At 42.1% G+C, this 12,231-nt stretch overlaps 1 protein-coding gene across 2 annotated transcripts; it reads right to left on the reverse strand.

The window, feature by feature from the left end:
- Nucleotides 1-236: 236 nt before the first annotated feature.
- CB4H12orf73 (chromosome B4 C12orf73 homolog) lies at nt 237-7,826 on the reverse strand. 2 transcript variants are annotated; one of them, XM_043562362.1, is made up of 4 exons: nt 7,683-7,826; nt 7,239-7,356; nt 1,019-1,155; nt 237-583 (listed from the first exon to the last, which is right to left on the reverse strand). In XM_043562362.1, exons 2-3 carry the CDS (start codon nt 7,344-7,346, stop codon nt 1,060-1,062), a joined length of 204 nt encoding a protein of 67 aa, XP_043418297.1. In that variant the 5' UTR covers nt 7,347-7,356; nt 7,683-7,826; the 3' UTR covers nt 237-583; nt 1,019-1,059. The 2 variants fall into 2 exon arrangements, with proteins under 2 accessions (XP_043418297.1, XP_043418296.1); XM_043562361.1 differs by having other exon boundaries at nt 1,015-1,155; nt 7,683-7,822.
- Between the last annotated feature and the right edge of the window lie 4,405 nt (nt 7,827-12,231).

Consider the following 12,231-nt stretch of genomic DNA (forward strand, 5'->3'; position numbering starts at 1 on the left):
TCGTAGTTGCATCCCTCCGGTCTCTGTTGTCACCTGGCATTCTCCTAGTGTGTCTGTGTTCTCTTCTTGTAAAGACACCAGTCATGTTGGATTAGGACCCACCCTGATGACCCCATCTTAACTTGGTTATATTTGCAAAGACCTTATTTCCAAATAAGGTCACCTTCACAGGTACTGGGGGTTAAGACTTCAACATCTTTTGAAAGAGGACACAATTCACCCAATTACAAAGCTCATTTAAGCTTTTCAGTTATTTTAAAATTTATTTTGTAAGAATAATTACATAGTAACATGGTTTCTCAAATTTGGGGGTAAAGAACTTGCGACAGTCCAAGTGACATCTCTCATAATTTTGTCAAGTACACAAAGAACTTCAAACTTTGGAGCGCCTGGGTGGCTGAGTCACTTAAGCATCTGACTTTTGATTTATGCTCAGGTCATGAGCTCTTGGTTTGTGGAATTGAGTCCTGCATTGGGGTCTGTGCTGACAGCACGGAGCCTTGGGATTCTCTCTCTCCTTCTGCCCCTCGAGGACCCCGATTGCATGATTGCACATGCACACGTTCTCTCTCTGAAAAATAAACTTAAAAAAAAAACAAAACTTCAAACTTTAAATATTTCAACTTAATTCAGTTTAGTAGCACTTTCCAGTTTTGGAGAAATATTAACTTCATACCATAAGCTTTCAGTGTCAATGGCACTTTTATTATAGTTAATTCAGAATTCCCATTATGCCATGATAGTCAAGCTTATTCAGAGAAATAACCCAGAATTATAAGGGCAGGGAACACTGCAGACATTCTTTCTCACATAATATTCAAGACTAAGTATCTATTCACATTCAAAAAGCTGATGATACATATTTTGGCAGTTTTCAAGAAATAGTGGTCAATCTGTAATAAAATCTCAACGCATCAGCTAACACCTGAGCACCTCCTCTTGCAGTTCGCACTGCATTAGGTGTTTAAAGACAAGCAGTTGGCTCAACAGACTTTAAAAAGATGTGTTTAATACTTAAAATGTTCACGGAGTTCTTGACAGAGTTGTATTTTGAAGTTTCTATTGCTGAGAAACTTGAGGTTCATGTTGTCTCTTTTTCAGTCCCAAAAGCTCCGTTTTGAGTTCTCCAGGCTTTGGTGGAATTTCAGGTATTGTCTATCAAACAAAACAAAAAAACACAGATGCCGGTGCTTTCTTAGACTGTAATTAACTGTGACCTGAAAGGCATCAAAGAACGCAAAAAGTAGAACAAAAAGTCCCTGTGCACTCAGTCATAAATCCTAATTATAAGAACCTGTGTCTTCAGCATTACAGGACTCACAGAGGGAGAGTTTCCATCAACATTAAATGACAGATCACAATTTTAATAAAGCTTTCCACATTTTGAAACTCATTCCCGCACCACTTACTCACTCTCCACCATGTGCCTGGCACAGAAAACAGGTATTAGAAATCAACTGATTTATTCAAAAACAGTAAGTGCCTATTATGTGCAAATTATAAAGAGAAAAAAAAACAGAACTGACTTCAAGAAAAGTGGTCAGGAAAAGCTTGACGTGACAGCTTTAGTGACACAGTGAGATATAATTCATATACCATACCATTCACCTGTTTAAAGTATACGATTCCAATTCAGTGGCTTTTGGTACATTCACGAAGGTGTGCATCCCTCACTACAATAAATTCTAGAACTTTTTCATCACTCCAAAAAGAAACCCTGTGCCCATCAGCTGTCACTACTATTTCCACACAATCCTGCCCCACACTAAGCCACTGCCCTGGGCAACCATTTATCTTTCTGTCTCCACAGATTTGCCTATTCTGGACATTTCACATAAATGGAATCATATAACATGTGGTCTTTTGTGAGTAGTTTCTTTCACTTGGCATGTTTTCAAGGTCTGATCCATGCTGTCAAATATATCTGTACTTCATTTCCTTTGAGGACAGAGTAATATTCCATTAAAAGGATAGACCACGTTTTACTTATCCATTCACCAGATGATGGACATTTGGATTGTTCCCACTTTTTTACTCTTATGAATAATACCTCTGTGAACATCTGTCTGTGCGTACAAGTTTTTGTGTGAACGTATGTTTTCACTTCTCTTGGGTATAAACCTAGATGTGGAATTGCTAAGTCCTATGACTCTATGTTGAACTGGGTCAGGAACTGCCAGACTGTTTTCCAAAGCAGCTGCACCATTTTACATTCCTATCAGCACCGTAAGGGGGTTCCCGTTACTCTACATGCTCACCGACACTCCTCATGAGCAGTCTGTTTTTTTTTTTTTATTAAAAAAATTTTTTTTAACGTTTATTCATTTTAGAGACAGAGACAGAGCATGAATGGGGGAAGGTCAGAGAGAGAGTGAGATACAATCTGAAACAGGCTCCAGGCCCTGAGCTGTCAGCACAGAGCCCAATGTGGGGCTCGAACTCACAGACCGCGAGGATCATGACCCAAGCCGAAGTCGGTCGCCCAACCGACTGAGCCACCCAGGCGCCCCCAGTCTGGTTTTTTTAATTATAGCCATGATAGTGGTTATGAAGTGGTATCTTACTATGGTTGTCATCTGCATTTCCCTGATGGCTAAAGACGCTAGCATCTTTCCATGGGCTTATTTTGTCTGAAAAGGTGACTTCCGAACAAAGACATGAAGGAGGGTGAGGAAAGCGGCCACGCAGATATCTAGGAGTGTTTCAGGCAGAAGGAACCACAAATGCAGAGCATCTATGGCAGGAACGTACCTTTACGCACAAGGAAAATCAAGGTGGTCAGCACAGCTGGCATAAAGTATTCGACTAGAAGTTAGGAAGAGACGAGGACAGAGGGGAAAAGTGGGTGCAGAGATGCAAAACCAGTGGAGAGTTCTGAGCAGAAGAGTGACATGACCTGACTCAAGCCAAGTGTAAAAAGAGGAAATGGCTTTTATTGAGGAAAGACTGGAAGGGAGCAGGGGTGGAAGGCAGAAGCCAGACCAGGGAGCTAACACAGTCCCTGAGGTGGGAGGTGACTGACAGCGGCTCGAACTAAGTGGCAGCAAAGGAGGTGGTGAAAAGCAGTGAGATTCTGGATATATTCTTCAGGTAAAGCCAATGGGATTTGCTGTCATGCACAGTATGAGACAGGCGTTAAAGAGGACTGCTAGGTTTGGGCCTGAACAACGAGAACAATGGAGTCACCATCCACTGTGATAGGCAAGACTTCAAGGGCAGGTCTGTTGGAGGAAGGCCAGGAGCTCAGTTTTGAACATGCTCACTGCACATCCAAGTGGAACTGTCCAGAATGATTCAGAGGCATGTCTCTTTCTATCAGCTATCAGCTTCCACTGTAAGGTCCTGAGGAAAGGGACCACATCGTAATCTCATTTCTTACAACCCTATGAGGTTATAAAAAGCAGGCAAAAACTGTGCTCCATGAATAAATCATTGCTCAGGACCTTTATAAGCTCATAAGATTATAGAGAAATAAAATCTTTATTTTATACAAAACTGCGAGATTATTCTGGTATAATTTAAATCACATCAAAAATCTCAATAGCCTTTCAATGCCTGAAGTCCAAACACCGTGATCTGGTTCATTTTACTCTGTCTCCTAACAACTAGTTAATCCTAAAGAAATAAAATAGTTTAGGAAAGAATATGGGGTTTGGGGTTTGGGGTCGGGGTCATAGTCAGAGGAGACGTAGGGACCTAAGAGACGTGCTTCACAGCAAAATTCTCATTTTGAAGTGAAAATGACTTTCCACAAAAATCAGTGATGAGAACTGGAATAAAAGCTAGAGTAACTTGTCTGACAATTTCCTATCTTAAACTGGTCCTAGGATGTTGACATTCCAATCCCTTTAATACAAGCAAAGAATATAGTTTGTTTCCTGTTCATTAAACTGTGAAAAAGAATTAACTTAGAAGGGCTCTTTTTGCCCCCAGGTCACAAAAGGAAATTATATGGGGGCCCCTGGGTGGCTCAGTCAGCTGAGTGTCCGACTCTTGATTTTGGCTCAGGTAATGATCCCAGGGTTGTGGGATGGAGCCCAGTATCCAGCTCCACACTGATCATGGAGCCTGCCTGGGATTCTTCCTCTTTCTCTCTCTCTCCCTCCCTCCCTCCCTCTCATTCCCACTGCCCCTCTCCCTCACTCATGCATGCTTTCTCTAAAATAAAAAAACAAACAAACAAAGGACAAAAAGGAAATTATATGAAATCACAAAGCCCTATAAAATATAATAATATACTATACGGTACATCTGAAACTAATATAACACTGCATGTTAACTGGAATTAAAAGAAAAACCTTAAAAAATAATGAAGTACAGTAACAGCAGGTTTCAAATTTCTACAAAGTATATACAACCACCCACTTACACACACAGGCACACATGTGGAGTAATCTGAGTTGCCAATACATTACAAAACTAAAATGACAATTCAACTTTTATTAAAAGAAAGACAGCACTTTTCTTTACAAGATATGTAATATATATACTATAGATTTTTATATATTATATATTTATATATATACATAGTATATAACTTTTAAAAGACTAAAAAGTTTACTGACATCAAAATTTAACAATGTTGGGGCGCCTGGGTGGCTCAGTTGGTTGAGCATCCAACTTCCGCTCAGGTCATGATCTCACAGTTCATGGGTTCGAGCCCTGCATCGGGCTCCGTGCTGACAGCTCAGAGCCTGGAGACTGCTTAGGATTCTGTGTCTCCCTCTCTCTGTCCCTTCCCTACTCATGCTCTCTCTCTCTCTCTCTCTCTCTCTCTCTCTCAATCTCTCAAAAAATGAATAAACGTTAAAAAAAATTTTCTTTTTTAATTAAAAAAAACAATGTCAGCAGAGGTTCTAAATAGCAGTTTGTGTGTATATGGTTGTGTCTGGAGACAACCAAAAATGAACACTTTAACATGAGTCCTGAGACTGCATTTTTTTGACCACCCATTGTTTTGATAATAAATAGATTATAAATTAAGGAAAACAGAACCAGTAAAAGTAATGCAAAAGTAAATGAAACTGCGAAGAAAAGCTGAAGCAAAAGCACACTTTGTATCCCAGGACAGAGTGTCCGCCTTGCATCCTTGCCTCCATTCCTATTCTGAGGAGCTGAGCTGCACAACTCGAAAAAGCATCCTTGATGCTGCTCGCTTAAGACGTACTAAGCACCCGCTCTAGGCAGCCATCAAGGTGTCTTCTGCTCTGGGCTCCACCCAGACCTTCCAGCTGTAAAGACTGAAAGACCCCTACAAAGGCCAGAGGTTGTTACAACAGTGAGTCATTGCCAGAACAGCACCAACAGATGCAGGTAAAGAACACAAATCCTTTAAATGTTAGTAAAGCATCCAGCATCCTACACATAGCTGGCCAGCCCTAGCCGTTGTCAAGTCCCTAGAGAGGTACCCTACTGCTGATGTCATCACCCAATCAGGATGAAGTGCCCTGAGACACTTCAGTATGGTCCTTCTAGAGATTGTGGTTTCATGCTGCCTCTTCTCAAGGTCCGAGCAGCAACCTTGCATACTCCCACTTATAATGAGAAGAGTGAATCAAAGGGCAATTTTTTGGTCAATTCCCCAGGATCAAATAACAGGCATTCCTTCCTCTGTGATGCCTGCCTGATGTCAATTCCTCATGAATTAATGACTCAATTGCATTTCTGTGGAAGGTTCTTACACCTTTTGGTCTCCACTAAGTATCCTTGAGGCATCCCCAGAACTCAAAGGAGAAGTCTATGGTGGTAAGAAAGAGCTACGTCAGCATTGTTTGTACAAAAACTAGGTACCACCAAAATGTCACTAGGGGATTGATTAAATAATATATGGAACAACCATATAAGGAAATGCTATTCTATGGTCAGAAAGAAAAAAGGCTACTGATATAAACATGTGTCTATTCATATAGATTTTAACCGAAACAAGCAAGTTACAGAGAATTGTGTATATGAATGCCTATTTACATATAAACTCTGTGTGTGTGCTTATTTCAACAACAGTAAAAGTCTGCAAGTAGACACTAATCAAAAAATGGTAGACATGTGGGGAGCAGACTGGGGAAAGGGGGTTTTAGTAAATGGGAAGGAGGGATTTGCACATTCTCATCTACATGCCTGAATTCAAGCTGAATGTTGTATGTGGGTGTTATACTACTTTATTAACAGGATCCAAAAAGAGAAACACTAAACAGAAAGCTTGGGCTTCAAATCCTCAGTAAGCTATGTGATCTTGGGAAATCATGTTCACTCTTCTGAACCTCAGTTTACTCCTCTGAAAACAAGAATACCTCCAAAACCGTCGTTGTCAATTCACTAAAACTAGAAACACAAATGGTTGGTTCTCTGTGTTACCTGTCCAGAGTCCGGGCAGAAATGACCGTTCCCTATGCGGTGATCCAAACCACTCTATTCACACCTGTAGCATAATACCTAGCACACATTTGTCATTCTTTCGCTGTGCTTCCTTGCCTCCACCTCCACCAGACCAGAAGTCTTCAAAAACACCTGTAATTCCCAGTTCTAACTCAATGAAGGCTTATTAAAATTAATGTAAGTTTCTCCCTCTTTTGAATGCCTATATTCCCTCATTCTTCAATCATCAAATATTTATTGAGCATTTACTACATTCTAAGCTCTTTCCTAGGTGACTGAGATACAAGGGTGAACGACGCAGGTCCAGTCCCTTCATGGAGATTACATTCTGGTGGAGGAAACAAAGAACAAGTCAATAGACAAAGGAATAAAATACTTGCAAACTGTGACAAGTCCTTTCTGGAAACAAAGAACAGAGACATAATAGCACAGAAGCAATCCTTTAGGAGCTGTCCAAAGGACCTTCATTGCTGGAGGAGATATTTGAGCAGAGACCTGACGTTTTGAAGTAGGAAACCAACCCCAAGATCTGGGAGGAAAGCATTCCGGGATGAGAAAAAGCATGGCCTTGAGATGGGGACAGGCTTTATGAGTTTGAGAAACCGCAAAGAAGCCAGTGTGGCTGCAACAGTGGGAACAAGAGGTAAATGGCAGATTAAGGCCAGTGGTAGGCAGGTGACAGGCTAAGACCCCTGTAAGGCCTTGTTAAGAACAGGTCATGCATTGCTCTTAATGCAATGGAATGCCATCATAAGGCTTCAGGTCCAAAGCAGAGGTGCTTCTAATTTCGTTTTAAGATGGTCTGCATTGCTGGGAGGAGAATGGAGTGGTCCAGGAGCCAGGACCACAGCCCCTCCTGCACTCACCAGGTCCGGCAGGTAGTACCTGTGCACCACTTCGGCCCCGGCGCACATGGCCAGGAGGCTGGCGGCGAACATTTTCAAGTAGGTGGCCCAGGACACGCCCGCGGGCATGGTCGGTGGGCTAGACGGGGAGGAAAGGCGGAAGGTGTTAGAACGCTCCCAGCTCAGGACGAAACAGGCCACCGCGTTTTCTCCCACCCCGCGCCCCGTATCCCCAGTTACGAAACGAGCGCGCTGAGGGTCCGAACGCCCCCTCCACGCCCGAGAGCAGCCTCCCAGGGGCTCTTAATGTGGGGGCTGGGCCTTTGGAACTTAAAGGCAGATCTTGCACATCAAGCGGAAGGCCGACACCTGGTGGCTTCCCCGCGACCCTATCAACCCTAACAGAAGGGAAACTGCACACCGCACTCCCTACTGGCCCTAACGGCGCGCCCGGGGAGACCTTACCACGAAGTGCCCTACTTTCCGCAGACTGTCCCACCACGGCCGGAAATGCGCCGGGTAGTAGCCGACAGCCAGCGGGCGGAACCAAAAGTACAGGGCCTGGAAGCCGCATCGGACCAGAAAGTTGGGGGCGCGGGCACGTGACCAGGCAGAGTTGGGACTTCGGGCCGGAGCCGTTGCCTAGCCTTTGTCTTTTTTTTTCTCTTCTGTTCTCTTTCTTTTTCTTTTCTTTTCGTCCTTTCCCTTCCTTTTTCTTTTCTTTCAACTTAATTCGGGCTCATGACTCTCCCTACAGTAAGATCTGCCGTATAGTCGGCTGTCGAATTTCGGACAGGACCTGGCAGGATTATTGTCCCCGGTTTGTCCTTTCACACGCCCAAGAAAGTTGCTTGCGTTTACCACCTTTTTAGGAGGGGGTGGAGGTTGGCATGCTGACCAGGACGTGCTCAGATGAGGTCACCCTCTAGTGAGTGAAGTTAAAAGCTCTCTCTGTTCTTGTGCCCCGCGTCCTTTGACCTGAAGCAAAGACACACTCACACTGTTTCCTTAGGCTGCGGTGCTACTGGAAAAAAAGAAAACTGAAGTCGACATTGTTTAATCTGTTCATATTTAGATTGTGCTATGACTATGAATTGATTTTTGTTGAGAAAAAGGTAACGCAAGACTATATTGTGAAGGATTTTGGTTGTATATATAACATGAATCATGATACACTCAGCTTTTAAACACTGTTATGGAGGTATATTTGACATAAACCACATATTCTAAATATGCAAATTGATGAGGTCTGGCATTTGTACACCTGTGTGACCATTACCACAATCAAAATAATTAACATATCCATCACACGCAAAGTTTCTCCGTGCCTCTAATTCCTCCCACAGTCTCCTCTGGATCAACCACTGATCTGGTTCCTGTCACAACAGATAAATGCATTTTCTAGAATGCTATGTAAATGGAATCCTGACATACTGTCTTGGTCTAGCTTATTTCATGCAGCACCATTATTTTGAGATTCATCCACATTGCTGCATGTATCACTAGTTCACTTCGTTTTACTGCTGAGTATAATTCTACCACAATTGGTTTATCCATTCACCTTTGGTGGACATTTTGGTTGTTTCCAGTTTGGGGCTTATAGGAATAAAGCTTTTATGAACAGTAAAATATATCAAAAAGACTTATACACAGGCCTGTGAACACATGCTCCATTTCTGTTGAATACTTTCCTAGGAGTAGAATGGCTGCAGCATATAGCAGGTAGGAGTATAGTCAACTTTTTAAGAAATTGTCAAGCTGTTTTCCAAAGTAGGTATCCAGTTTCACACTCTCACCAGCCGTGTTGACAGCTCCAGTTCTTCTCCATCCTCTTCCAACACCTGGTCTGGTTAACCTTTTTAATTTTTAGGGACTCTAAGAAGTTGGTAATGGTGTCTCATGACTAATGATGCTAAGAATCCTGTTGTATGCTTATATTTGGTGACATATCTGTTCACATCTTTTATCCATTTTTTATTGTGTTTGGTTTTTTATTATGAGTTTAGTCATCTTTATGTATTATGGATATAAATCTTGTATCAGATAGATTTGACCTGTAAATATTTTCTCCCCGTCTATAGCTTGTCTTTACTTTTCCTTAATAATCTTTTGAAGAGCAGAAGCTTCTAACTTTAATGAAGTCCAATTTTCAATTTTCTCTTTTATGGATCATGCTTTTTGTGTGCACAGGGCAAACACCCAGGAGACTGGCCCTGCCTGCCAGCAGCAGAAACGATTTCCTATCCAAGAGCCTAGCTTCTTACTTCTTGAGCTCACCACTCAGAAATCTTCACTTCGCCTTAATTTCTGCAATATTCTCCCCTAATTCATTCACTTAAAAGTACATAGGGGCTACACATTTATTCATGTTATTTAGTTAACATGGGTTTCATGTTAGAAAGGAGCTCTCAGGTTAACTGATTTAAATAGATGCCTCAGAAAACGACAAGTAATTTTTGTTTATTTGGGATCTTGCTCTGTATCTCACATTCCTGTCTCTGAGAAGTGAAAGCTACATCAGATTTCAAACATTAATCAAATTCCTGACATACCTGTTGAAAATGGCAGATACTGATTAAATTCCATATTAAAGGTCAGAGGTTATTTTCTAAAAACAGTGCAGAAAATTAAGTTAACTTCTATTAGGATAATTACACTCTTTCTAAAAAATTTTTTTAAATTATACACTCTTGAGGCACCTGGGTGGCTCAGTCGGTTGAGCATCCGACTTCAGCTCGGGTCACGATCTCACAGTCTGTGAGTTTGAGCCCCGCGTCGGGCTCTGTGCGGACAGCTCGGAGCCTGGAGCCTGCTTCGGACTCTGTGTCTCCTTCTCTCACTGCCCCTCCCCCACTTGTGCTCTGTCTCTATAAAAAAAATAAGTAAAATGTTTAAAAATTTTAAAAATTATACATTCTTATAAACTAAGAAAGTATATACTTTAAAAATTCTTGAGATACAATATGTAATAAGAAGTTTCAGGACAAGATCTTTAAGGCAAGATAAATACCGGCTTAGCACAGCTAAAACTGATTTGGGGGGCACCTGGGTGGCTCAGTCCGTTGAGCGTCCGACTTCGGCTCAGGTTATGATCTCCTGGTTCATGAGTTCTAGCCCCACATTGGGAGCCAGTCATTAGATTTAGGGCCCACCTTAATCCAGTATGACTTTATCTTGACTTGATTACATCTGCTAAATAAGCCCACATTCACAGATACCAAGTGCACACAAATGTGAGGGAGACAGTATTCAGTTCAGCACAAGCTCCTATCACCTACTCAAAAACTTAAATACATAAGTGAAAGTTTAAACATTAACTGGAAAAAAACGTTCAAAGGCTCATAAATTTTAAGAATAAGAAAAGTCAGGGGCACGTGGGTGGCTCAGCTGGTTAGGCGGCCGACTTCGGCTCAGGTCATGATCTCGAGGTCCGTGAGTTCGAGCCCCGCGTCGGGCTCTGTGCTGACAGCTCAGAGCCTGGAGCCTGTTTCGGATTCTGTTTCTCCCTCTCTCTGACCCTCCCCTATTCATGCTCTGTCTCTCCCTGTCTCAAAAATAAATAAAACGTTAAAAAAAAAAAAGTCAACTCTTTTGAAGCCTAGAAAATCTTGTATTCTCCCCTAAAATGAATGTTCGTTAAAGCCTCCTGACACAGATTTTTTTCTAAATCATTTGCTTGGAACATGTAGCGATTCCCGCAGGGCAACACCACCAATACCCCATTTTACAAAATAAAGCTTAAGTATTAAAGAGCTGTAATAAAAGGCTGAGTAGATACAACAGTGTGTGTGAACCACAGGTCTCCTCGTTTGCTCCCTCTCACTTGGTAGAATAAACTCCATTATAATGGCTTTTCAAGCTTTTTTTGATTGTGATTCACAGTAAGAAATACATTTATAGGATCATGGTATGTATGTACGTTTCTATGTGTAAACAAAACAATACTTACGTTTATTATAAACCCTTTAACACTTGTTATTCTGTTGCATTTCTCCTAATGCTTACTTAGTTTCAGGACCCACTTGAACATCTGCAGTTTGGAAAACCCTCCCCCATAGTAAACCCTGTTGACAATAAGATGCAACTGACTGACAGAACAACAGCTAAGAAGGAAGCAAGTTTACCAGGTTCCTCACAGGGAGAGGAGGCATTGGGAGGAAGAGGGAAACAACGTGAAGCAATTGGCTCTTCTTTTGCTGTTGTCCCATCATATAAGGTTTCTTTGAAGTAGAGACGTATTTGGGAAAGATTGGAGAAGGACCTTTCTCCTAGGCTTCCAACAAACTCTGGTGGGCAAGGCTCACAAGCACAAGTTTGTCTTCCAGATTCAGAGGGTTAGAGAAAGACTGACCGGACAGGAACCACTTTGTTGCAGTTGCTTCACCATTTCCTGGTTTGATGTCCTGCTCCCCAGCATCTCTACCAGGAAACTCTTCCTTTTGCAAGGCAGAACTCAGCAGAGGCCCCTGGTCTGCGGTCATGACTGGAGCTGGCAGACCCAGGACGCACAGCACTCCACAGAAACGCTACATGAGTGAAACGTTGAGTAAAGGTTGCAGCTCTTTATACACATTTTTATTTATTTTTAATTTATTTGAGAGACAGAGACCGTGGGAGAGGGGCAGAGGGAGAGAGAATCTGAAGCAGGCTCCATGTTCAGCGTGGAGCCCAACGTGGGCTCAATCCCAGGACCCCGGGATCATGACCTGAGCTGAAATCAAGGGTCGAACACTCAACTGACTGAGCCACCCAGCCACCCCTTTACACACATTTTTAGTCACTAGAATTCTGTCTCTGAAATAACTGAGGTAAACTATCTGCTTTAAAACTTTTCTGGACTGTGGTCCTGAGTGGTTAGAAAAACCAGAAAGAGAGAGAAAAAAGAGAGAGAGAGAGAAAGAATGGGCTGTTGTTCATTCAAGTCTTCACTGGATATCTACCATAAGTCAGGTTCTGAGTAGTACCTACTAATGGACAGAGCATCTGTAAAAGATCCGAAAAATTTAAAAATATT

This window comes from Prionailurus bengalensis, chromosome B4, assembly GCF_016509475.1.
Source record: "Prionailurus bengalensis isolate Pbe53 chromosome B4, Fcat_Pben_1.1_paternal_pri, whole genome shotgun sequence".
In the NCBI taxonomy this organism is placed as follows: domain Eukaryota; kingdom Metazoa; phylum Chordata; class Mammalia; order Carnivora; family Felidae; genus Prionailurus; species Prionailurus bengalensis.